This window comes from Bombus vancouverensis, chromosome 8 (genome assembly GCF_051014615.1).
Source record: "Bombus vancouverensis nearcticus chromosome 8, iyBomVanc1_principal, whole genome shotgun sequence".
In the NCBI taxonomy this organism is placed as follows: Eukaryota; Metazoa; Arthropoda; class Insecta; order Hymenoptera; family Apidae; genus Bombus; species Bombus vancouverensis.
This window is the reverse complement of record NC_134918.1, coordinates 8,346,004-8,371,534: the sequence shown is the minus strand read 5'-3', so window position 1 is coordinate 8,371,534 and position 25,531 is coordinate 8,346,004. Positions and strand designations below refer to the sequence as shown.

Below are 25,531 nucleotides of genomic sequence, written 5' to 3'. Positions count from 1 at the left end.
CGACCGATTCCTTGTTTCTTCTACGTTCTGTTACACATTTCTTATACGGTTCTGCGAATCGCAACATTTTCGCTACAGAGTACTACGCTTTGTTGCATCTTTACTGTAAAGCATTGTGCTTTATTATATTTTTAATACGAAGCTCCGTACTTTTCGTTACGATTTCCGAAGAAATCGGCGTTTAAAACCCTTCCCTGTGTTTCTCGTTAAGTCTCTATTTTGAAGTTTTGAAGTTGGATCAAACTAACACCGTTCGATATAGAGATATTCCTTGCCTAATTAGTTCTTAAATCACCATATATCTATAATATAGTAGTCCTCTCGATAATGACTCGATTTAAAGTCCTATTAAACATTCTATTGTGAACGATAAGCCGACTCGATGTAATATACGGTATTACCAAATAAAACACACCAAAGATATTACAAACTATAGCGTGCTATTAGATTACACGTAACTTGCAGTACAAGTTCTGCATGTCGTTACACTTTACAATACAATAAGCGATACAAGTCAACGATATATTAAATAGCTCGATATCGAATGAACTCAACACGACGCTAGATCTACACTCTAATTTCTAAAATACAATTCATTTATTCAAATCGGCCACAAATACGATACTTGTGTTACAAACGTATTCGCTTAAACGCCAACGTTACGTTATTGTTATTTTATTGCATAACAGCTATACCAGTATCAGGATGCATATTTGATATTTCAATGGAATAACTGTATTAATTAATTAAATTCCTGTATTCCTAAAATGAAATGTTTATTCTAATAAAGTGCGTGAGGAATGTTTCTAGCAGGTTCGATTCACTGTCGAACAAGGGATTCGATTCGGCTGCCTGGAACCTTTCATTCTGTTCTCAGAACGAAGGAAATCGAACCGCAGCGAGGGTAGAAGCGTAAGATTAAAGGGCGGAGTTAATGACTCAATTAGCGCAGCGGCGGTCACCCAAACGTCGACAGGAAACCCCATAGGAAAAACACGTTTCCGGTTTCTTTGACTTTGCAAAAAGGCAACCGCGGTCTTTTTGTCAGAACTTTCATTTATCCATCGGATCGACGATCGGTTCTTGGAGAACATTGCGATGGCGTTTTAGGAGAAATGGAAAAATTAAGAGAATCGAAGAAGCGCGATAATAAGTTTGAGAATAATAAAATACTCGAATTTCTTGGAACGTAAGTACAGAACTAATTTGAAGGCATTCGTGCGAGACGTAAATTGAAAATTACGAAATTTTGAAAAAATCTTTCACAATTCGGATTAATCTTAAATTGACAAAACTCTCATAGATATAATAATTTTAAAACACGTTTAATAATGAAAACGCATTTAAGAATAAGACTACTAAATTTACAAGTTCGTTTTTATAGACTTCCATTTAAAATTCCATTACCTCAGCAACAACGCGGAACAAATCGAAGAAAATTCGCAAATCTCAAGCTAAAATCTATACGGACAGTACACAATATTCGTATGTCTCTAAAAATGAAAAATTCATATGGAGAACGACAGGGATAAAGATTACCTTGTTAAATTTACATTCTACCAGGGATCTAACCTAAAAGCGAACAAGTACAAGAATATCCAAAAGGCTGTAAATCTTATTCATAGCGCAGATATGAAATTTTCGAGTCCTTGAAATAATTCGAATATTTTTATTTGCACCGACCAACGCAAGACAGAGCCGTGTATAAGTTTATGGAAATCTTTGCTGGGTTTTATGCATTGTAACACGATCGAGACACATTCCATTCCAGCCTCGTGCATTTCGTATCTTTATTGCAACCCCATTATCACGTCTTATTATACGTTTCCCTTATCACACACGCTCGCTTGGCTGACAAGCGCGCACGCGGAATGCAGCTCGGAGCGGTGAGCCGATTTTTTGCGTCCGGTTTTATTGAAACCGGCACACAACTTAGGGGAAAGTGTATCTTTCCGCCGCGAATTCTTTTGTTTAGGAAAAATGCCCCGAGAAATTTAAAAGTAAAATCAGCTGAATTATCTCGGCCGATAAGGTGTGTTTAAGTGATTCGGGATTCTTGGTTTTCTAACGCAGTTCGCTCGATTTGTAGGTGCAGTTTCTGGTTTTTAAATTTCTCCGTGTTAACATCGAGATTAAGAGCTCTGAATTTTATCTTTTCAATTGCCTTCTCTTTTCTTTATTTTCCAACTGAAGTGTAGAATATTATTAAACGACAAATAATCCATACTTCGATTTTCCTTAGACCTTTAAGTTAGATCTTTCATTAGTTTTCAAAAGATTACGTAGAATTTCAGACCTTCTGCCATCTCGAGAGATCAGATATTCTTAATAGCATTGGCAATACTAATGGGAACATAGATCGCTTTGTTTTAATGGAAAAAAAAAGTTGAGAATCCTTGTTTTTCCCTATTTAATTGTTACGTGTACTCTCTGTTTAAATAGAGTTTGAATAGAGTAATAGAGAATAATTAATTCAAAGCTGGGTATCGGAAAGGTAGAAGTTTACTCAAAGCTGAATTCATTCTTGCCCATTCACAGACAAGCATCAACGACCTACAGTTTCGCGCGATTCAGGTACACAAAGAACGACTGTCGAGCGTACGATGAACGCGGTTTGACGATTACCACACGCTCTGAAGAGGCTAACGGCGGCTGGAATCAATGATAAAATCGAAAGGATCGAGAACACGGGACGATCGGACCGAGGTATTAAAGCCTTCGTGAGTGGGGCGATTTTATGGTTTCCGCGGTATACGAACGATTTCCAAGGGGCCGTGATTGAACGCGGGTGAAAAGAAACCGCGAGGAACACTCGACTCGGGCCGCCGCCTCTGTCAGCTGTCATTAAGCGTCGTTAACTTGACAGTGGACAGAAGTCAATGGCGCTGGATCCCGGGCACACCAGGATTACCAGTTGCTCTACAGCTCCTCGAATAGAGCTGTTATCTTTATGTCGTTTCTAAGAAGATTCACGTCCTTCCTCCTCCTATCCCGCTACTCCCATCGTGGTCGTCCTCTTTAAAACCTTCCACTTTCTCCGCATTTCAGGCATCTCTACGATTTTGTGATTCGCTTTCGTAACCTTCTGTTTCGGTAGATCGATAGTACGATGACGTTTCTGGAGAGGTTTGAAGTGGAAGTCAGCGTGGAACGCGAGTGAGAAGTTCGAGTAGTTTATGGTTTCCGCGATTTTATTTTTAGGATAAATTGTGTTAGAAATCGAGAAGATTAAAGGATGATTGATTAGAAGATGATGAAGTAGAAGATGATGCATAGAGAAGTTCGCAGCTGAAGATAACGTAGGGTGTGAAAGAGAATTTATTGCGTAATTTATCGTTTAAGAAGATTATTGATGTGACAAGTGCAGATTGAAGATGGGGTATTGTTTAACATTCTCGTTACTGATGCTGCAACTTCTACGGTTTGCTGGTGTCACATTTTTATACCAGAATTGACAATATCGAGTCGCAGTGATAGCTATATGGTGTTTTGACAATTGTTTCAAGTATAACGATCGACGATGAAGCTGAGTGCGAAGATATTTCTAATAAATAGATTGTACGTCTCCTAAGAGCATCAACTTCTAGTAGCATGATAGCAAAATATAATGGAGAAAATAGAACGACACATAAATTTTACAAATTTTCTACAACACCCTCAAATACCCAAATAACAAGAACGTTTCTCAACTCTCTACCACGATATCCATAAAAAAAGTCTTCTAAAAAAGCTTCCAAGACTCTCCCACCTCCGCAAACGTTCAGCCCCCCCCCTCAAAGTGATCCGGAAGCGGCATGGTACCGCCGAGGAAGCAAAGAAAACAACCTGACAGATCCCCGAAACGAATCGATCTCGTACCCACGATCCGCCCCCAGAGAAAACACGAAAGCCACGCAACGTGTCGTTTTCTCAGACAACAACGCGTCACATCCTCGCCATCCCGAAGAAGATCGACTACTAACCGATCGAAACACATCGACGATACACAAAAGGGAAGGAATAAACGTGAAATGGAAGTTGCATTGAACAGGGCTGGAAGCGAGAGGTGAATAGAAATGGAGCTTCCTCGAGAAGCTCGCGACGTCTTCAGCAGGATCCAAAACGCGGGTGCATAAACAACCGCGATCCCGTGGAAGCACGCGCAGCGCGCATAAAATCTCATAATGCCCTTGTCCAAACAAACGCACGGTGGCAGTGTTATGGCGTTGGAGAATTTACCACTCTGAAAAGCGGCGAACAGAGCCACGGACGATGAGGAACGATGAGAACGGAGGCGGTGCAGAGACACGCGAGTGGGAGAGAGAGAAAGAGAGAGAGAGAGATAGGAGTGGCCCCAGAAGAGATCTTCGCGCGTAGGAGCCGCCACTCGAGAGTCCGCTCGTTTAAATCCAACTACAAGGTAAACCTCGCTTCTCTTCAGAACCCCCTCTGATCCCTTCTCTCTTTTTCCATCTTCTCCTTCTTCTTCCTTGTTCCCTTCTTCCTTTCTGTCCCTCCGTCAGTTCCTCTTCGATCCCCTCCTCCTCTTCCATCAGATATCTCGTGTATCGAGACTATACAACCGCTAATCCGATTGTTGCCTGTTTGCCGCGCATCCCTTGTGAACAAGGAATCACCCGGACGCGGCATTAAGAAGCTATCGGCGTATCTTTGTTCTCCACTCGTCGTTATCTGGCTTGTTTTTCTAGGCGACGATTAAGGATTTGACGAGATTAAGTGTTTGTTGGGAAGAGAGTTAAGGGACGGGTTCGCAGCAAAAGTTAGCTGCGATTATAGTTTTACTTTTGAGACAAAGTGGAAATCTGTAGTCGTATTTTGGAAAGTTTCAAGCGTGGACCACCGAAAGCATTCGTAGATATAAATTCACAGTTAGACTAAGTACGTAAATTAACCAATCGTTTATATTTATAAAACTATAAATATTCTTCCTCTGATTTGTGCTGTACGGATGATTCAATATAGAGGCTGTAGCAGAAGAAATATGAGCTGGCTTTTTGAATCGAAAGATGTCTGTAATGGTAACATTGTTTCGCGAATAAGACGGGTATTCTTGTTTGTGCGCAGCATATCGTTTAGAACATAGTTCGTCCGAACTAATTACAGAACAAACTAAGATTTTCCATGCTTCTTATCATTTTTCAGATCGAACAAATAAACGTACTCAATCAGGCACAAACTAAAATTTGGTTGCAATAAATCAAGTTCTGCTGCTATGTTTAAAGCTTGAAAACTGATATTTCGTTCCAATAGGCAATATGTAGGTAAATACAAATTTACAATTTGTTTCTATTTAACCTAACTTTCGTATCTCGAAGAGTTTATCCATAGGTCCCTTAGTTTCAATGTCCGACAATAAGTCAAGAACCTCGGACTATATCACAAGCTGGTTTCTTTGTCCATCGAGTCGCTTAAACAAACCATGTGAAACGTTCTTCCTCTCGAAATATTTGCCCAGCGTGTGAAACGCCGCGGTTTGAGACGACGACACGCGTTGACGCAGAGATTTAAGGCGGCGGAAGTGGTTGCAGCACGGTATTCGTGTGTTTGCGGACTAAAGACAACACCGGTGTAAATCTGTTTGGCCAAGGAAAGCCTGGCCACGTGGCGTGCACGTTTGCAGCCTGTTCCAACCTCGGGTCTAACTGCTTCGTCTAATATTTCTCTAGAAAACACTGGATTACGCCATGCGTTCGCCAATTAACTCTCATTCAGAACCGAAACTCTCGTAACTCCATCATCGAGTTTTTCAGCTAACATTGTGTACAATTATTTTAAGGATAAATAAAATAAAAATTGTTTGCATGTGTGTAGAGAGTGGATTGTGTGTTTGTTCAGTAACACCATTAAGAATTCAATATGAATAAACGCATTTAAGTTGGAATAAAGAAATATTCGAAAAAACTGAATAAGATTTTCTTCAGTACCAAGTATAGTTTCTACTATGTACTATTAGATTTTATTATTGTTCTAAAAATATAAGTGTCTACACTTTCTATTATTAGTAAATATATTAAATAATCTCTCCGACATGGAATAAGTGTCGGCATCCGCTAACTGAAAGAAACTAACGAAGACATTTAATAAACCTTGACGTAGATAGCCAAGCGTCGCTCGTATCTTAATGTACATAAATGAATTGTTTCGCAAATAATCGTCAAATCGTTATTGAATGCAGCTATTTACGTACAATTTAGCTGACGCGAACACTCTTTCGACGTTATCTTTCGATTTCCACGAACCGTCATCGATCGTCGTGCGAAGCAGCTGTGAATTTATTTATCGATCAACTTGATAGCGAGTATTTATAAAAAGGAAACCGCGGGAAATATTTGGACGCGGTAATCTGGCCTGAGATACAACGTCCGGCAAAGCAGACAAAACACACCGGGATTTATCGGCGGCTATCATCGGTTAATTGTCTCGTTAAGGCGATTAGGCCTTTTCGAGCCGGACGAGGCCGACTTGTCGCTGTCGACTGGCGTGAAAGTCGCGCCTCCCCCCTACTAAAACGCGATGAATCTTATTGGTTTGACGAGCACGCTCCTGCTTTATGACAAGGGATAAACTTCGGACACGACGGGAGTATACTCTTAACTGTGGGAAGAATTCGACTCCCATTCTCCAGGGAGAAGCTGGTGAGCGAGAGGTCTGTAGTAGTTGAAACGTTCGATCCAGGAATGGCGAATATTTTTCAACCGAGTTCGATTAACAGATAATTCATTATTGGACCTTTGCCTATCTCAACAAAATCTTCCGCCTAAACGTCTCTCTTGCACTCATTTTTCCAATACCCAGACGTCAGTTTACTTCCCATTAGAGAAATAACATTATCAAACTTGACAGAAGATAAAAACCACCTTTATTGATCGTAACAAGGTTCTCCACTTAAACGTAGCGTTTGTACCTTGCCTCAGAACCAGATGCCAACTTATCTGCTCCAGAATAGAAAATTAATATTATCAAACCCAATGAAACATACGCTGCTCCGGTTCTCCTTAGAGCAACAACGGCAAACAACAGCAAAGTTCTCAAGACCGGTATAACAGTATAAACCATTTCCAAGAATTAAACCTAACGAACATTCTATCCTGCCATGTAACAGGAAAACTACCCTTATCGTTACTAAGAAAATCTCCCACCTAAAATCATCCTTCCTAAACTCTGTACACAACCAAACCATGAAAAAGCATGAAAAGAGGCATCAAACGAGCAATTCACCCCCCTCGACGTATTTCTTCGTTCTCGCGTTACACGTCTCGCCATGAGCTCATACCGATGCGCGGCCTTATCCCGCGAGCAAGCAACGTAACAGACTCGTGTATACGCGATGGTGCCCGGTATCGTCCACGGTATCGTATCGTATCGTGCTCGGGTATCGTGTGTCCCTTGGATGTGCATCGCGCGGCACGGCCGTGTACGACGCGGCACCGTGGCGTTATGAATGCCTGGAATTTATCAATGGACGCCGCGCCAATGATAAATCGCACGTGCGCTTCGTATCGTCCCGCGGCCCTTTCTATCCGCGCGAGAAAGGGGAAGAAAGAGAGCGGTTAGTGCTCAGCCACAAGGGAACGTCTTCCTTCGACGAGCTCCTACCGTGTACATCGCGATCCCGCCTCGCTGACAAATCGGCTCCCGTTTTTACACGCGCAACGCGCCTCCAGCTCGAGACGGCCCGGGAATACGAGATAGGGCCTTCTTGAAAATCGTCTGCCGTCTTTCTTCCCCTTTCCTTTTTCTCCTCAGTTTCGTCCTTTACTCTGTACGCTTGGTTGCTTTTTGGTTTTGTTTGTTTCGTGGCGAATTCTCGGGCCCCTTCGAGGCCACGGGGTGGCGTGGCGGATAATTGAGAAGGTTCGTGGTACAGTCCAACCCTTCTCGGCTTAGAGAAGCATTACCTAATGCTGGTTTAGGTGGTTTGTATCTGATATCTTCGAAAGCTCGATAGCTTCGAATGAGATAATACGTCGAAGCCTTCAGATGGCAACAATGTTGGCCTTCGATTAGTATCATTGGACGTTTTAAGGTGTTTATACGATATTCAACCCCTTGCCCCTTGAGAATAATGTATCATTTTCGTGGAACGAAAAGTAGATCGCTTCGGTAATAAGGCTTCCTTTGAACTCTATCAGGTTGTAGTTTGACAAATACAGATTACATAAGTGTAATATCGGATCGTTCCGCTTCAGACGTAACATTGCAGGTAGGTCACTACAGTTAACTTTCATTTACGGAGCTAACGCAAAACATCGTAAGACGAGAGATTAATATTTTATGTCTTACGTAACATCGACCATTAATGGATTTTGTCGCCGATGTATAAGTGTACAACATAAATTAAATTAAATATCCTAATCTAATCTGGCGTGGCGAGCAATGACGTTACGACACAAACTGAAAGTTAAGCTATAATCTAAAACATATAATTGACAAGAGTCGAATGAAGTAGAATGTCCAATCCAATTTGGTAATTTAGTGGTAAAGAAATGAGGAATATTTTAACGATTGTTGGAGATATTGCAAACGAGTTGAACGAATATGGAACTGAACTTTCTATCTTCGAGATGGTTCCACTATACTTCGATTCCTCCAGTCTCAACACACCAACTCTCGAGCTACTTCAATCAGGGGCGTGTAGAATCGAACCCAAAGAGGATGACATCACTTGCAGCGTCCGGGAATCGCTATCTGTGGCCGCGAACGGATCGAACTCGGCAAACGACATAATCGTATCTCTCGCTTCTTGGAAGACGGTCGCTTGATCGAAACAATCGAGTTCCAGAACGATCTCGATGACAACGTGGATGGAACGGCCGGCAGACGAAACCACAAATGTATACAATATATACGATAAATTAAATCGTCTCGTGATTTCATAATTGTTTCATGACATCGTTTATGTTTATAAACTGTGTGCACGATACGTTTTATCTCCGCTTGCACATTTGAAGAATGCACGCTTCAAGGATTGCTGTTAAGATATTTGAGAAATGGATTCGATGCAACGGTCTCTTCGATACGCTAGACTAAGCGAAGAGATGAAGAAAGATTTAGCACGACGAACTCGAGTTCTTAATTTGGAGGAGCTAGGTAGCTGTTTAGAACACCCAACTTATTTAATGTCCGCCATTAATATATACGTCCATCGTTAATTTAGCGTTGCATGGATTTTATACGATCTACGTTGAGCTTTCTATTCGGCTTGCAGTTCGTTTAGAGCAAGTGGCAATACACGTTATTAATGATACGTAAGCCTAACTCGATCTACTTTTAAGGAGCGTCGAAATATGATTTTACTTCTATCAGAGAGCGTAACTCCTAGGAAGTTGTTTCTTTTTGCTTGCTAGGATTATCGAAGAATTTTACATTTTAATAAAATTGCACAGCAATTTTTCCACCGGTACAAAAACTAGGGAACGATCAGTCAAACAAGTGACTGATTGTGTTTCAGCATTCAAAGATATGTTTCAAATATCATTGCAATAATACGATCTTACGAAAATAAAACGCGGAATAAGATCAATTCTCAAAAGTGTATATAATAATATTATCTGTTTCTAAAACCACCCCTAAAAAAGGAACCTTCTAACCAATAAACTTCCCCCTTTCTTCTTTTCTACATATGTACTTCTCTGCAATTTGTCCGAGGACATAATTGGCAAATTATTATAACAGTTGAGATTCTTCCCTCTGGAAGATCCTTCTCTCAAGAGCCGCTCAATTGGTAGCTAGTCTCGACTCTGGTTCACGCGACAGCCCGCATGTTTCGCGCGTTCCACGGATTTGCTTTCCCCGTATACCCTGTCAATGGGATATGCCGCGTGCCCACGCGACCGACAGATTCATAAACGGGACGCGAGCGTTCATTGTTCGCTCCGGGGACCAGATTTTCCTCCCACGAGCTGTGCGTGGGGCCCGGACCCCGATCGCGATAAAAAATACGCCTAAGGACGACCAGGTACCTCGATTTACCTGACGTTACGGCCGCTCGCTGCTCGACTTCCTCGGGGAATCTGGAGCTTCCATGCTCGCGCAGATAAGGCAATCGATTCGGGATCCTCTCCGTTTCTTCTGCCTCCTCTTCGTGTTCCTTCTTTCTGTTTTATTTCGTCGGACGAAAGCTGGAAACGTAGCTGGACGAAGAAATTGCGACGAACGAGGGAACAAGGGACCCCGGTGTCGATGCTCGAATTATTGTCGCAGTCTCTTTGCTTGCGGATACAAAAATACAAACGTTATGTATTCTGACGCTTTAAGAAGCCTGCTTGGACAGCATAGATATAAGATGGTACGCGGAATGGAGTTTCGCGGTGTTTATGGCTTTTGGAGGCTGTTTCGTTTTTTCAGTAATAGCTGCAGGTACATTTTCCTGTTGCGAATTTGTGAGTGGAACTTGAAAATTTATTAGTATAACGAGTTTTAAATGTTTCTTTCTTTTTGCGGCTATTGAAACTGTACAGGTGCTTGGCAGAAAAATTAAATTCGATATCTTAGCGAGATAACTTATTTCTGTACTTCGTTCGAGAAAAACTTCAAGTATCCTGTCAGAGGAGTTTTTCATAGCGAGCAATTTTAACACACCCTAGCTAAATATGTTTATTCATAGACCAACTGAATCGTTTATGTTAATATGTAATTTCTTTACCGTTCTAAATCACCAGAGAGTGTTCAGAGACAAAATATAAGAAGCATAGGAAATCACCGAACATCTTCAACATAGTTTACAAAGATTGAAACCTCGCCTCGAGTGGATTCTTTTTAACCAACAACGAATTATCCCGACTAGCACCGAACGCTCTTCTATTTTTCTCGCGACGAAAGGTCTTGAATCATAGAGATTACAGCGCGTACAAACGGCGTAATGTATTCGCGGACAGCCTAGACGAGTGTTACACGCGGGACGCGTTCGCCAGAGAAAACGACAACCGTTTGCATTTGCAATCGGCAAGTGCACTTGGATCGCATTCACCGCTGGCCAGGAAGTGTCTGGCCGATCCTCGAACGCTGTCAACGAGCAACGAGCCGTGGGTAATGAGTAACGGCGTGATTGTGCCGGAAAATGCAAATATCATTGGCCTGTCGTGTTCCAAGATGAATCTTCGTTAAATTAAAGGGAAACTGAGCAAAGTACGGATTGTTTCTTGCTTCAAGAGCCACGTACGACTTCCTGTTTAAGTAGAGGAGTTCCTATCCGCAGGAGGAATTCATATTGGATCTTTTTATTTAGAGAAACGTACGTACAAAAATTGTTGTGCGTACTAAGAGAAGTACGCTGCACTGATTGTCTTACAGAATTGAGTTCACGTCTAAAACGATCTGTCAAAATTCAAACTCCTGACAGGATACAGGGATGAATATACAGTCATATCGATTTCTTCGCAGTTTGAAAAAATATTTCATGTAATACGTATTTTGCCATACGGCGCAGGACTTTGGACAGTTACAATTTATTTGCTTTGTCAGTAAAAACATTTTTTCTTCATACTGCCATCATTTATGGAATTATTCAAATGTTTGGTAAATCCCAGGACGACATTTTAGATAACAGATACTAGTTTATGGATCAAAGAGTATTTCCTACTTCAAACGTTCCAAATATAATGAATAACTTCGTCACTTTCTAACACTTCCGCTGCAAGAAAATTGTAATTACAGCTGCTGATCCGAACTGTTCACTTTGCAATTACATATGAAAAGATCTCTAAACTTTGGACGATTCCGGCTAGTGTACGTTCTTAATGTTTATTTGGAGGATGAGTTTCCAATGTCATAATTACACGTCAGTACATTTAATCTCGCCAAATCTTATCGTGGAAAAGAAACGTCTTATAACACGACACAAGATGAAGAAGATCGCGTGAGAGGCGACTGGAAACGCGATCGAAAGGATCGAGCAGCGACGGCCAGCGTGAAATTCACAGCGCGCGTCGTTCAGGCGTGCTCCCTTCGGCCTGTTCGTCGGATATTTTTGTCTCTTTACGAGGATACGCGAGACGCGGATGTATTTTTGCCATCGGCGTGTGTTTTACCCCCTGCCACCATCCACGATATCGTCCATTTCACTTCCCGTGACGAAGCAGCGTCCTAAATGTCCAGCGGATGCATTCGTTTCCGACACGTTTCTCCCCACGATTCAAAATCACCGCCTAGCGGCGACGCATCTTTCGAACCTCGCGCGTCCGATCGATGAATTTATAGCGGAACAAGAATGGAGCAACACTATTTACGACTGTGAGACGAAATGGAAACGCGTTGGAGGAGAAATAAAATGGGATTTAAAGGATGAATTGTGAATCTTTTGCCGCTTTTTGTCGACCAAGCGCGAATGCTTGACATTTTATACGAGATTTGTAAAATTAGCAATTGTGTTGATGTTCGTAATAATTGAAAATTAACTGTGAAATGAATTATGTTCTTCGAATGTATTTTGAAATAATTAAGTTCCAAATATCCGCCTCTATCCTCAAACAATAAAAATCTATGGAATGATAAAGTGCATGCTGGAAAATAACGTTTCAAGACGAAAAAGAAAGAGGAATATACCCAAGGGGGAAATAAAAATCGTCAGGAATAATACTGGACTAGGTATCACGATGATGAAATGATCGAGAAGGGAGGACGTCGTTAAGGATCGTCGGATACATCGAACAGGAAGAATTTCACGGATGATCGAAGGGGTGGTAACGATCTGACTGGCTGGTGTAATTAAACGCTTAATTGAACTGACGCTGGCTGGCCAATTGGCTAATATCAAACACCTGCTACTTGCTCGCTCGATCTTACGATCGAAAGTAATTACAAACGGGAGAGGGAAGTTGTTTTTCCTTTTCTGCTTGTACCTTTTTCCCTATATGTCCTGCCTATATTTGCCCTGCCAAGATAATTGGCACGTGAGACTCGTGCTATAAAATTTTTGGATGGACAAACGATGCTCATACACTAATGTCCAAATTATGCATAAAAGTAGCAGAATTCGAAATTCTTCTTTTCAACAATTACGTATGTAAAATTTTCACTCTGCCACATTCTTTGAATTAATTTTTGGATCAACTATGTCTCTTTGCTTTAAAGAAATTTCTTACCCTTGTAGCCTATTTTATACGAAAGCTTCTATTGTTGATATACACGATACATCGTTTCAATTTATGCTACGACTTTTCTTAAAAGATTCTACCGCTTGTCTTCAAAAATGAACTATTTTTTTATTATGGAAGTATTTAATCCGACATGGTCTAGCTGCCATGATAGAAGTGTCGTTATTTTACTGGATAAAATCATATTACTTAACGATAGTAATGTCACGATTCACACAACTATTTTAACCCATTCTTTGTAACAAGCAATACACATATACAATATTTCATCAAAGATGTCCCAAATTCCAGTCTAATATCTGGATGACAAGAGAACAATTTGTCGCATCGTTAAGTGATTGAACAATTTCTATTTCAAACCATCCTTTTAAACAGTTCTACTTTTCCGGATTGTATCCCTTTCCCAAACCATATAGTAAATCAGTGATATTAATTGAACAATTTCTCCAAAATCGACGAAGAATTTAAATGAAAAGTCGTGGAAGTGCCGTTGAGGCGATGACGATTGTCGCTTCCGTTCGAGTATCGTCCGTGAAAAGGGTTAAGCAGGCCGTTTAGAAACGTCCAATTATCCCCTGGCGTGGTTCGTCGGCTGAGCGTTTCCACGAGCCCGTTAGCCTAGCCTTAACAAGTCGCCGAGGTAATCTCGTTGCGTGCAATAGCGTGTCGTGTTTGCGGAACGTGAAAACGTGCGAAACCGCCTTAATTAACTCGATTAAGACGTTAAGGAGCTCCCCCTCTTTTCCCCGTCTGATTCACCAACGCCAAACCGTTCACCGTTTCATCCCTTCCCTTCGTATCTCTCTTTCTCGCGCGTTAAATACATCATGCGTTATAACGGCGAATTTATACAATCCGCAAAAATATTCAGAGAACGCGATAAACCCTCCCATATAACAGTTATGAATATTAAACTAATTGCAAACTATTGTCAGACGTATCAATTTACTAAATCTTCCTTTTTTGTTTTTATGAATATTTTTATTATTGTAGATATATATATGACTGGGATATCATTTTAAGAATTGGAATTTTCTTGTTCGCATACGACTATTTCTATTTAGAAATGCATTTTGTCTAGGATTTAGCGAAATATGAATCTCCATGAAAAATAGGACAAAAATTTCTCAGCCTCCGTACTTAAAAATGTAGCACGTGATCCCTGCATTGTATAGGCGACCATTATACTTTAACCCTACAACGCAAGCATTCGTGATTTTTACGGTTTACAAAACCGTTTCATTTATCGCGAATAACAGATACATTTCATTACCTAGTATTAACCAACTAACGTACCAAATTATTACCTATAAATAAAACGTGTAATTGTTACGTCGTAAAAGTGAAAATAGAAGTTATAAAAGTTTCATAAAAGCCTGTAATAGTGAAATACCCTGACTTAAAGTTAAGTAGCAATTTCATAATGGATCTCGTCGTGATCTTTGCAAATTATTTTTATCTTTCTTCTCCATATAAAAATGAGCTGTTATCGCGATTTAGAAGAAACGTGTAGAAAAGAAGCTAAGGGATGACCTCGCGTTCGCCAGAAATCATTAGGGGTAATTAAGAGCCGTGAATGGAGGCGATGCGTTGATAGATAAGCGTGATTGAGGGTGATACACGCGAGGATTACCACGCGGCTCGTTGATTCTCATTCAACGATCGTTCTCCGCCGACGAATCGTCGGGATCTCCGTCGTCAGAGTTTTGCGCCGTTTCGCGGGATTCTAAGTAGCCGCGTATGTAATCTAATTGAATTAAATATCGCGTCGAGTCGGTCTGGATGAGTCATTCGACGTGCAAACGTGATCGTTTATTCTTCCAGGATGATCGAGACGCTACGCTGTTTAAGAATTATCTGTCTGATTGCACCAATAGCTGCGTTCGGTCAGGGAGACATATAATGCCTTGTTTAACGAGAAATTCTTAATTATCATCGACGCGATAATTACGAATTTTTCAGTGGAGAAACTCACTTGCCTTTCGAACGAGGAAACTCGATTGCTCGAATGTGTCAATTCGAAAAATTTGAGGTGCGACGTATAGTTTGCGCTTAAATCTTTCCAATTTTCACGTCCATCTTCGCAATATTTTTTATGAGATTATACTTACAGCGTGATGTGCCTAGGCGAAATGGCATTTTCAAATTAGGGGTTGAAATAATGCTTTTATATGGAACTAGCGGTGATGATGGAATATTTTTCTAGTTTGCGGTATAGAGAGTACACTGACTCGTATAATGTTATTGTGTTTTCGTTTGATCAAGTTTCTGTCAAAAAGACAGGAGGAGAATGATTCGAAACATTTGGTATCAATTGGAAATCTGTAAACTAAGTATATTATATAGAGACGCTTTGCTGATACAATGGAACTTCGAAATTATCATTCACATAGCTATAACTTCGATAATTGACATTCCATGACACAAAGATATGAGTGAATAATTGAAGTTTTATGGACGTACGTTTACACAATGCAGAGTGATTGATGTCTCAATTAGTTTACGCGTCAACAATCGGTATATTACTCCTGAGTAAATACTCATCATTAACAATTGCTTTCTCTCATTAAACTTCGCTCCCAATCAACTTCTGCGACATTCTTGCTTTTGGCATCTAAAGACGTATTCATTGAACGAAAATTAATTATAATGCAGCATTGAAATTTATACATGCATACAGAAGAGGTACAAAACCATCTTTATAATTCTTTCGACATCATCATACAATTGAAACTTAGCTATTTCTAGTTACCCTCGTTACTTATCATTCAATTCCTCGACCATCAATCATCCCCAAAGTTTTCTTTCTCGCTATCGTCCTACTCATTCACACTACCCTAACGTGTATCTTGCTTCCTGAAAATCGATCATCTTTCAACTTCCTTCCCTATTGAACCACAAATTCAAAGGAGACCTATCTTCACTTCAATTTACCCCCAAAAATCAATCCTATCAATTTTCCTTCTTTGACTTTCTTCTTCCCGTAAATATACATCTTTATTTCACAAAAAAGCTCTGAAAGAACCTGTTACATTTAGAGCCTATTTTCAATTCTTGATTTTAAGAAACGTAAGAGTTCATAACTTTTTTATAACCAACAAATATATATATATATATATGTTTCCTAATAAACTCGAAATTCACAGCCACGTTTTAATGACACGATATTTCCAGCGTTATTGTGCGTCCCTACTGTGTACAGTAACAACATAACACGCTTACAGTCGGCCCTTTTGAACTATATATTTCGTTATTGACGAGCTCGCGATATTTTATACAAAAGTTTTAATTTATATTTTTCAAACATTTCCGCACACCTCTATCCTTCTCCGATCTCCCGCAAACACCTGTTTTGCTTTGCAGTAAATTTCATATTTTGCGTCTTGTACGCTAATACGATCGATGACAGCCAACGTCATGCATACGTTGAACTGTCGTGTACGTGGAACACTCGCCGTAAAAGTGTTAAGTTCAATATGAGGACCTTGAGTCTTACATCTATGGCTTATTCACTGCCCCGTAAAAAGCGACATCAGTATTAACGATAATATGGAAACTTACGGATGGGGCGGTGGAGCATGGAAAGCTGCGGCGGCGGCAGCGGCGGCGGCAGCCGCGTGATGTTCCCATGCGGCGGCAGCCGCCGCGGCCGGATGAGGCGGAGGCGGCGGTCCATGGTGCGGATGAAACGGTGGCGGCGGCGGATGCGGATGCGGATGGAACGCCGCATGGAACGCTGAATGAGGGTGATGCGGGGGCGGCGGTGGCGGTAACAGGGAGAACGCCTCCTGATGATAGGCGACCTCCTTTTCCGGCATTTTGTTCTCGCTGCTCTCGAGGCTCGAGTGCCGCGCCACAGAGGGTGTCTTCGCTGCCTGCTCGTCCAGGATCAGGGAAGATCGTCCTGTCTGACACCCCGTGCCCGACGATGCGAACCACCCTCGATCCACGATTGCATAGTCCGTCAATCCTCAACAGACTTTTTCGCTCTTCGATCTCGATAATGACTCTCTTCCTTTACCTGTCTTTCCGATTAACAAATTGATTATTTGATTTTAAAAAGATTCAAATGGTTTCTGATAGTAAACGGATTGCATTTCATGTTATTTCATGTCGTTCGATGAGAATGAGGTGAGTTAGGTGGCACAGAGCCTTCCGTCGGCTGTCGACTGACGTCTTCGTGGGAAATGGTTTTATTAATCCTTGAAAATTATTGCTTTTGTATTTGTTTCATACAGAGCTGTTCCTTAAGCGACGAATCAGTGGATGATTGCGAATTTTCAAATCAAGGCGATCTATGGGGTTCCCAGAATCGTCAGGATCAAGAAGAGTCTTTTCCAGTTTGTTCGAGGTAACAGGACGCTTATTATCTCTAGGAAGATTCTATCCGTCACGGTTATCATCCGGCAGACTATTATACTCGAAAGATCCAACAGTGTGATTAATCAGTTGCCAAGAGTCAATAATAACCGAAAGCGCGGAGGAAGCTCTGAAACTCCATCACCGGATTATCCAACGTCTGTGCCAAAATCACGGTCACCGTGGAACAGTCCGTTCGCGTCACACCATGACGAACAACACCACGCTGTACAGATTGTTCCACTAATCGTCACACGGTCTTTCACCCCGAAACATGGAGACAACAATAACAACAACCACTACCAAACGATTCTTCTACCTATAGGAAAAAATTTCCTTGTAAGTAGAAGGAATCCAAGTTTCTTTGCGAGACGCGCAAGAGAGATGATCACGCGGTACACGAATCCGAAGGTTCGCGGAAAAGCCAGTGGCAAGTCCCGGGGATTAGACGAGAGTCCCAAAAATCCGCGGGCCGAGGCGTGTGTGCGGGCTGTCACGGTGCTCGTGCTTTGGCGGGTATGGCGGTACTGAGGCTCCACCACCACCACCACCACCGTTACCACCACCATCACGCTTCGCCACCACCACCAACAGCAGCGGCAGCACGAGCAGCGACGGACGAACGGTGGTGGACTCTTAGCGGAACGAAGACGTTCTACGAGGGAAAATTCAAAGTTAGAACGAGAAAGAGGATAGGACGTACGCCCCTGGCCGCGTTGGACGAGCGATACGAGCAAGATGGAACGAGACGGCGGAGTCCACGAATACGGGGGAGGGAGACGAAGGGGTCGAGTAGATCCACGGAACGAGAATGGTGGGAAGAATCTCGTGGAGAAAGAGAAACGGGGGAAGGAGTTAGTGGGGACGAAGGTCGAAGGAAGAAGGCCCGCGATGTCGACGGACAGAGGAGGACGGAGAACGCGTGTCAGCTCGACAACTCAACTAGCACCAGCCGTCCCTGACTCCCACCTCGGGGCTCTTTCTCCGCTCCAGCCTCCCGTACCCTTCGACCGCGAAGGCGTACGAGGCGGAGATCCAAGGGGAAGGGAGAGAGTGCGTGGGTGACACGCGGGGGAACACGAAACTATTCCAGAGGGAGAGACTATCCATCAGAGCACGGATAGAAGGGCCCGTGCCCACGGTGATGGCTACGATTAGCGGGGTCCGTGTCCTCTGCGTTCAGTGACGGAAAGGGTTTTCGAAGGATGAGTCCTTTTTTCTTTTTTAGCGGATAAAGACATGTCCCCTGGGTGGATTTAGAAGTGGCGTGGGGTTAATTTGGGTTACAAGGAGGATTAATTGTGGTAAAAGCGGTTGGCTTCCAAGGGTTGATTAGAAGCAATGAAAAGGGGTTGCTGAACGAAATTTGGAACGAGAAGAACAAGAAGATGGTACGAGAATAACAAAAAGATGGTACGAGAAGAACAGAGAAATAGATGAGGTTAATTGAAGATGAAGCGATTGGTTCCTGAGGATTGATTAACGGGATGAGAAGAAGTGCTGGATAAATTTTGGGGTAGAGATTGTTCAAGAAGCTTCGAATAGAGATATGAACATACACTATATAGTATACACTATTATACACTATCTTTTAATATTGATTATTGTAGAATCCAAAGGTGTTCTATCAATGCAATGATCTAGCTACTAGACAGTACTAATATCGAAGAACTACACATGTCTTATCCACTTTTACGGCCTCCACTTCAAGCTACAGTCACACGATCGAGAGCTACTTTTATTACTCATTAATGTGTCAACAAAATTCAATTTACAATTTGCTATGTAATTAATTAAATTGCACACGTATCTTCACGAGAGCAATTAAACATTCGATTGCTTCATAATACACTTTCTCACAATTTAACGCAACATAAATTGACGTTTGCCGTAGAAACGAAGTTTCCATGCGTAAGATACCCGGTTGTTACACATGTGCTTTGCAACGAGTTCGAGGAAACACGAAACCGGCGCAGCCGAAAATGCGAGAAAAGACAGGACACACACTGTTGACAGTAGGCAGTTTATGTTCCAAAGAATTCGTGTCGTCGGCTAGTCTCATTTCTCCACGCTTTTCGGATTCACGCGCTGGAAAAGATCGTTTCCAGGGTAGGAAAAAATATTTAGCCGGCTGTTCCTGTGAAACTTCTTACCTACCGGAAGCTAAACACTCGATGACCATTTGTGTTTGTTATCCTAGAGAAAGTTCAACATTTTCGCACATGTTTTTAGTTTCATTTATTTTAATAGTAACATAATTCAAATCTACTCCAACGTTATACTTGTACAACAATTGCGAATAACAATTTAGCACCACTGCCTTGATATATTCTCAAAGTAACTACAAACCCAAGTAAATAGCATTCAGTGATCTGAAAGCTGAATCATTCAAACCGCCCCCGATGCATCGTACCAACACCAAAATACTCAAACATAATTTTATTCGACTAACTACCTCAAGGGCCCACAGTACCACTTGAGTTCCTCTTTCCTAGGTCACACCCATCCCTTCCATCGTAAATTTCAAGGAGCAGAAAAACGCTTGATCGCAATCCCTTGACATTCAAATTAACCGTTTCCATTATAATCGGCCATTAGAGTAGAACCAGGTTGTTTCGTTTCATTGGACGGTGACGCAGCCCCCGGAGGAAGCCATCATCGTCGAGCAGTATCATCATCAGGGAGAGCGGCGCAATTAGGGCGGCGAGGATTTTAGCGAAACGAGCCGCTCTAAACGCGTTGCTCGTCTTCCAACGATCCACCCGGTTGAAGGAACACGAGACACGGTGGCAAGAGAGCGCAAGAGCTGTCGTTTTCGTGCGTTGATTGGCCGGTCGTTTCAGGATAATTAGGTCCCTGGAACGGGATCAGCTCTGGGTGGGTGAGGTCCTGGCAAAATCAACAAAATAATAAGAGACCACGGGTGTTTGCCGGAGACGCGAACGTGACGCGTCCTCGCTGATGAAGAGATGTATCTGAACGAGAGAATTACGACGCGACGACTGGTCAAGGGGATGAGGTTCTTCGCAACTCTTCTCTCTGATGACTCTATACAGGGTTCAACCGTTTCGTTGATTGTCGGACTTCTGTCGAAGGTAGATGGTTAGGTTGATTAAAGTTGTTAATTTTGGGTAATCGTGAGTTTGAGGTGATGTTCGGAGCAAATATTAACAGCAATTTTCGTAGAATTTTGGTATATCAGGGACGAATTCATAATTGATAATTTTGATAGAAATTGATGTGTGTAGCGGCACGCGAGCAGGACAATTCAAATCCTATTCTTGTTTTGCTTCGGAGTATCAAGACTGTTAGGTCACAAGTATTGTAAGGAGTAATGAACTCCGAGCAAAACAATGTCGTCGCTACATACAACCGTCAGAAAGTCGAGTTCAAATTTTCCGGTTGTCCCCTGACCAGTATAAATAAACAGACGCAATCACATTCAGAGTTCATCGAACAGAGTCGAAGAGTATTAACGTATAAACAAACATCGCAGTGATCTACAAAGTTTCTCCAAGTATTTACCGGGTATTTATTCCGTGACATAAATTTGTACCAGCTGACTTACAATTCGTCTGTAATTAATTTATTTATTCGAAAATATATTTAACGGATTGCAAGAATTCGCTTTCGTTATTTCGCTCCACCAGAAACAGACTAATCCACATGTGTATCGATAATTTTCGAGGAATAAATTGTTCAAAATTTGGATTTAGTCGGAGATAAATATTGAGACGATTTAGCATCTTGAGAAGCTTTTGTACATTTACCGGTTACGTCGATAGAAATATAAATTTGCATAAACATCCGCAGTTTGATCACCGCATTTATAACAACTGTAACTCTCACGAAATCAGTAAACCATTTCTTTGCGTTTCATTTTCATATTATACCAACTTCACCAGGTATAAAAATATACACATGTGTATATCATTTCCAGAAAGGCTACCAATTCTACAGACACTACACAATCGACTCAAACCTTTCCATACGCGTCTACAATCCTCCGATAAAGAACACACAAAGAAACCTATCCAACAACATGCTCCGACATATTCCTCCGATTTCCTGGTACGTTAACTCGTCTACAGTCGACTAGAACTCGTACAAATCGGTAGATCGCGCCAGAACACGTATCCTCATCGATAGCTGGAACAACCCTGCGGATGGTAGAGTCGCGGTTGTCCAGCAGATCGAATCGATCCCCCTTGAGTGAATCGCTGTTGCAGCTATGGCAAAAAGCGGTTGCCTCGCTTCATGCGGTAGCCGTGTAACGCAGTGTAAACAAAAAAGAACGCGTGTTACATGTTCTATCCAAGTGTACGAGTGAGTTGGCAACAACGCCGCTCGTTACGTCGGACGCCAACAGCCATCCTCCTTCCGTTTTCATCCTTGGATCTCCTTTTGCGCGAGCTTCCAGTATTCCACGTCAGCGGCTATCCAGCTCGAGACACGCTTTTACCAGGCGAGAGGATATCCCTTGGTGTTGGCATCGATCGTCGAGTCATTGATAGAACATGGTACATCGACGAGGACGGTGAAAGCTTCTGATTGATATCTTTCTTACCGCGGGACAGGGATAAGCAAGCGATCCCTCGCTTGACTAATCGCTGCCTTCTTGCCGGATCGCTCGACAGTCAGCCTATCTAGGAAATGTTTCGTTTAACTGGATTCTAATATCGATCTGATGTCACGTAACAGGAAGACTCGAGCGTGACCAGAAATCTGAATAATTTCAAGGGTGTGTTATTGAGAGAACTTGGCGCCAGTGTGGCGTTGAATTTTGGTTTTATCTTTTTTCGGGTTTCTTTGATTCCCGATGGGATACGCTATCGGTAGAGAATTTTGAATCGATGCTAATTTCTGTATTAATTTGAAGCTAATGCCATGGATACGTAAAAGGTTTGTAAAAAGAACTTTCACTTCGATGAAGCTTTGTACAGTATTTTAAAAAGTTTTCTGAACCACCAAAATTTTAAGATAACTCTTTCTTTTTTAATTCTTCAATTCTCTGTAATACTACTGTCAAAAGATTGATTAGAATTGAAAGAAGGAAATAAAATGTTGCTTCGTAGAAAAAAATCTCAAGATATCTGCTTGACTGGTTAAAAATTTAAAGACCCACGAAATCTCAAAAATATTAGGTAAATTGTAAAGGAAAACAATTTTCTATATCCAAACAGTTGAGTATAAACAATTAATAATTTAATTTTTTTAACCTTCCATCTCAAACCAATTTCCCCAAAAAAGTTTACTTTCTTTGGTCATTATGCCATTCGTCTGGCAAACTGGACACGCTATATCTTTGAATACTTCTAAGATAAAAATAGAGTAAATGCATGATTGATTCTGAGAATCAGTCGCTACAAAACACGATCCCCATTAAATACACGTCGATAAACTCTTCGACAAGAGTGACTTAATTAGACGACGAAATTACGTTAAAAAAAAAGATTCTCATTATCCACGATCTCGGGTGATCAGAGAGCCATCCTAGCTAGGGTGCTGACTGCAGAAAGGGAGGACTGGAACCCTTTAGCCTGACTGTTCGGTGGTGGGAGAGTGGGCCGGGTCAATGATGAGACTCCTTATGGGGGGCCTTACCAGGTACCTGTTGGTCAGGTGGGCCCCACTATTGCCCCATAGCTTTCTCATCTCTTTCCATCTACCAAACAAACCTACGTTTCATCCTTTTCTCTCTTCTTCTCCTCGTCAATCCCTTGGTACACCATCTCCTTTTGTTCCGATCCAGGCACTGGACCATCGCGAGGATTATTCTTCGGATCCGCTTTGATCTTTCGGCACTGTTGCTTCTCATCCAAGAAGGGGCCCCCGATGGAAGTTCCTGGAGTCGCGCGAACAGTGATTTCTCAATGCGTTGATTCCTCTACCGGTGTTCCCTTTGAAGTAACACGACTCGTATGGCCGCTTTATGGCTCTGAATAATAATGACGAATGTCTAATGAGAGGAAATGAAGTTGTTGCTCTTAACAGGATGATCGGTTTGGTAATCATCAGGCATTTGGGTTCTGTTTTATCGTACATCCCCGTTCATAAGTATCAGGAAATTTGCAGAATGTTGGAAAATTTCATTCTATATTTTCAAAACACTGTCGCGTGTGATGAGAACACAAGAAAAACTTTGATGTGTTTTATCTTCCATCTTTTATAAAAAAAGAACAGTTTTAACCCCCTGTGGGCAAGCTGAGTAGCTTATGTCTACGCTTAATTCTATTACTGTTCTAGACATTTGCAAAATCGGACAAAATTTTGGGATACTTATCGAAGTCTCCACTACGTTAGGTAATTGACCTTTATGTCTGTCACTGGAGAAAAGTTCTGCAGGAAACATAAAAATTCGCTGCGAAGAAATTTACGAGTACTCTGGGCGCTAAACGACACGTCAGAGCGACTACACTCTTTACGCAGAACGTTTGTTCTCCTGAACTTGAGATATCATAAATTACCTCCTTTATTACTGAACAAAATACTTGGTGTAAAAGTACATGCGAAGATCGAACAGTTTTTCTCCCTTAAAAGAAACATTCTCGTTCCTCGTAAACTCAAATCGTCTGGCTCAAATGAACGTGTAACATCAACATCTAAACCGTAATCTTCCTGCTGTGTTGGCTGGTTGCGTTTCATCCGGGTGATTGCAAAAATAGAAGAGACCGTTTCGTAACTTCTGGCCACGGTGCAACTCGGGTTCCCGCGAGTACAAACGAGCTGGGCTGGAATTCATTATCGTTAATCACTTCGATCCTCGACCCCCTCAACGAGCCATCGTCATCAGCTCGTACATCTCCGGAAAGCCGTGGTTGTCTCGGTCTCGGTAGTCCAGAACGCTCATAAAAGCGGCCAAAGGTTTCACGCGAGAAACGGAACCCGAGGATCTCTTCGCGAGTGATAGAGAAGAAGAAAGAAAAGAAGAGGATGAAGCTTGTAAAAAGAGAAACAGCGAGAAGGAGCGAGCGAAGGAGAGCAGCAGGCCGCAATTCGTGACTTCCCAGAAAGGTGGAGGAGAGCCTCCGGGCCCTGGAGCAGCTCCCCCGTGGTTCTAGCTCATTAACCGTCATCCTTCCCTCTACCCTGCCCTCATCATCCTCTTCTGCACGTCGTTGGCGTGACGGCGGGCCTCTCGAAGACGTGCGTGTGCGTCTGTACGCGCTCATCAGGTAAGAAAGAAGCCGCCTGTGCCGACACGCGGGGCGCTAGGCGCTGGGTCAGTTAGTTAGCGAGGGAAGAGGGGATCGAAAGGGGCCTTACGCGAGTCGTAGTGGGGAGTCGGTACGCATGGTGGGGCGCGTAGTCACGTGATGGGACTAATGCCACTGGAGACGGGCGCGTGGTAGGGGAAACGGGCCCCGTTACCCCCTCCACTCAGGAAAGTTGGCCGCAACGAACGATCTCGTCGCTTTAAACCGGTGTGCGTCCGTCTGACGAGATAATTTGTTCCTCGTTTCCTGGGATTTCGTGAGCGGTAGACGGCAACGACTGTGTCCAGAGGCCTGCGAAACGAGCCTGGTCAACCTGCGGTTGGCCATTCGACTGGACTTTCATCGATGCGCCGAAATTTCCTTTCTCGATACGATGATTATACTTTGATACATGGAAATCTTCGGTTTTCGGCTAATTGTACGGCTAACCGACTCGAATTACGGTTTAACTTCATTCCGTGGTATCCGACGAAGGCTGTTAAAGAGAAGTCAAGACACAGGGTGCAACGACGATCCTCTTTCGATCGTTACGAGCCCCTGGACACGTTCAGCCGTGGGAAAACGAGAACTCGGTGACTTTCGGGTTTCTCCTTTTTACGGTCGTTACGATAACTCAGCGTCGTTAAAGAATACGTTATCTGGCAACCTGCCTCGATTTTCTAAGGAAAATATACGACCTGAGGAATTGGAGTGCGGCATTTGTGTACAACGTTCCTGCACGCGTTGTAAATCTGATTCGGATCCTCTGATCCGGGACGGATTAAGACAAACTTATGGCTCTGTTAGGTACGAATTAACCAAGTTTCAAGTATATCCGAAAAATTCTAAATTCTACTCCTCTAGAATGCTGTACTATATCTT

The 25,531-nt window shown here is 42.3% G+C and overlaps 1 protein-coding gene across 1 annotated transcript in view; it reads right to left on the bottom strand.

The window, feature by feature from the left end:
* The window catches only part of ci (transcriptional activator cubitus interruptus), a 145,834-nt gene extending 127,842 nt beyond the window's left edge, over nucleotides 1-17,992 (bottom strand). The window contains exon 1 of the mRNA XM_033344478.2: nucleotides 16,656-17,992. Within this exon, the coding sequence (XP_033200369.1) occupies nucleotides 16,656-16,912 (257 nt within the window). The 5' untranslated portion in view covers nucleotides 16,913-17,992. The remainder of the gene's footprint in view (nucleotides 1-16,655) is intronic.
* Nucleotides 17,993-25,531: the final 7,539 nt, after the last annotated feature.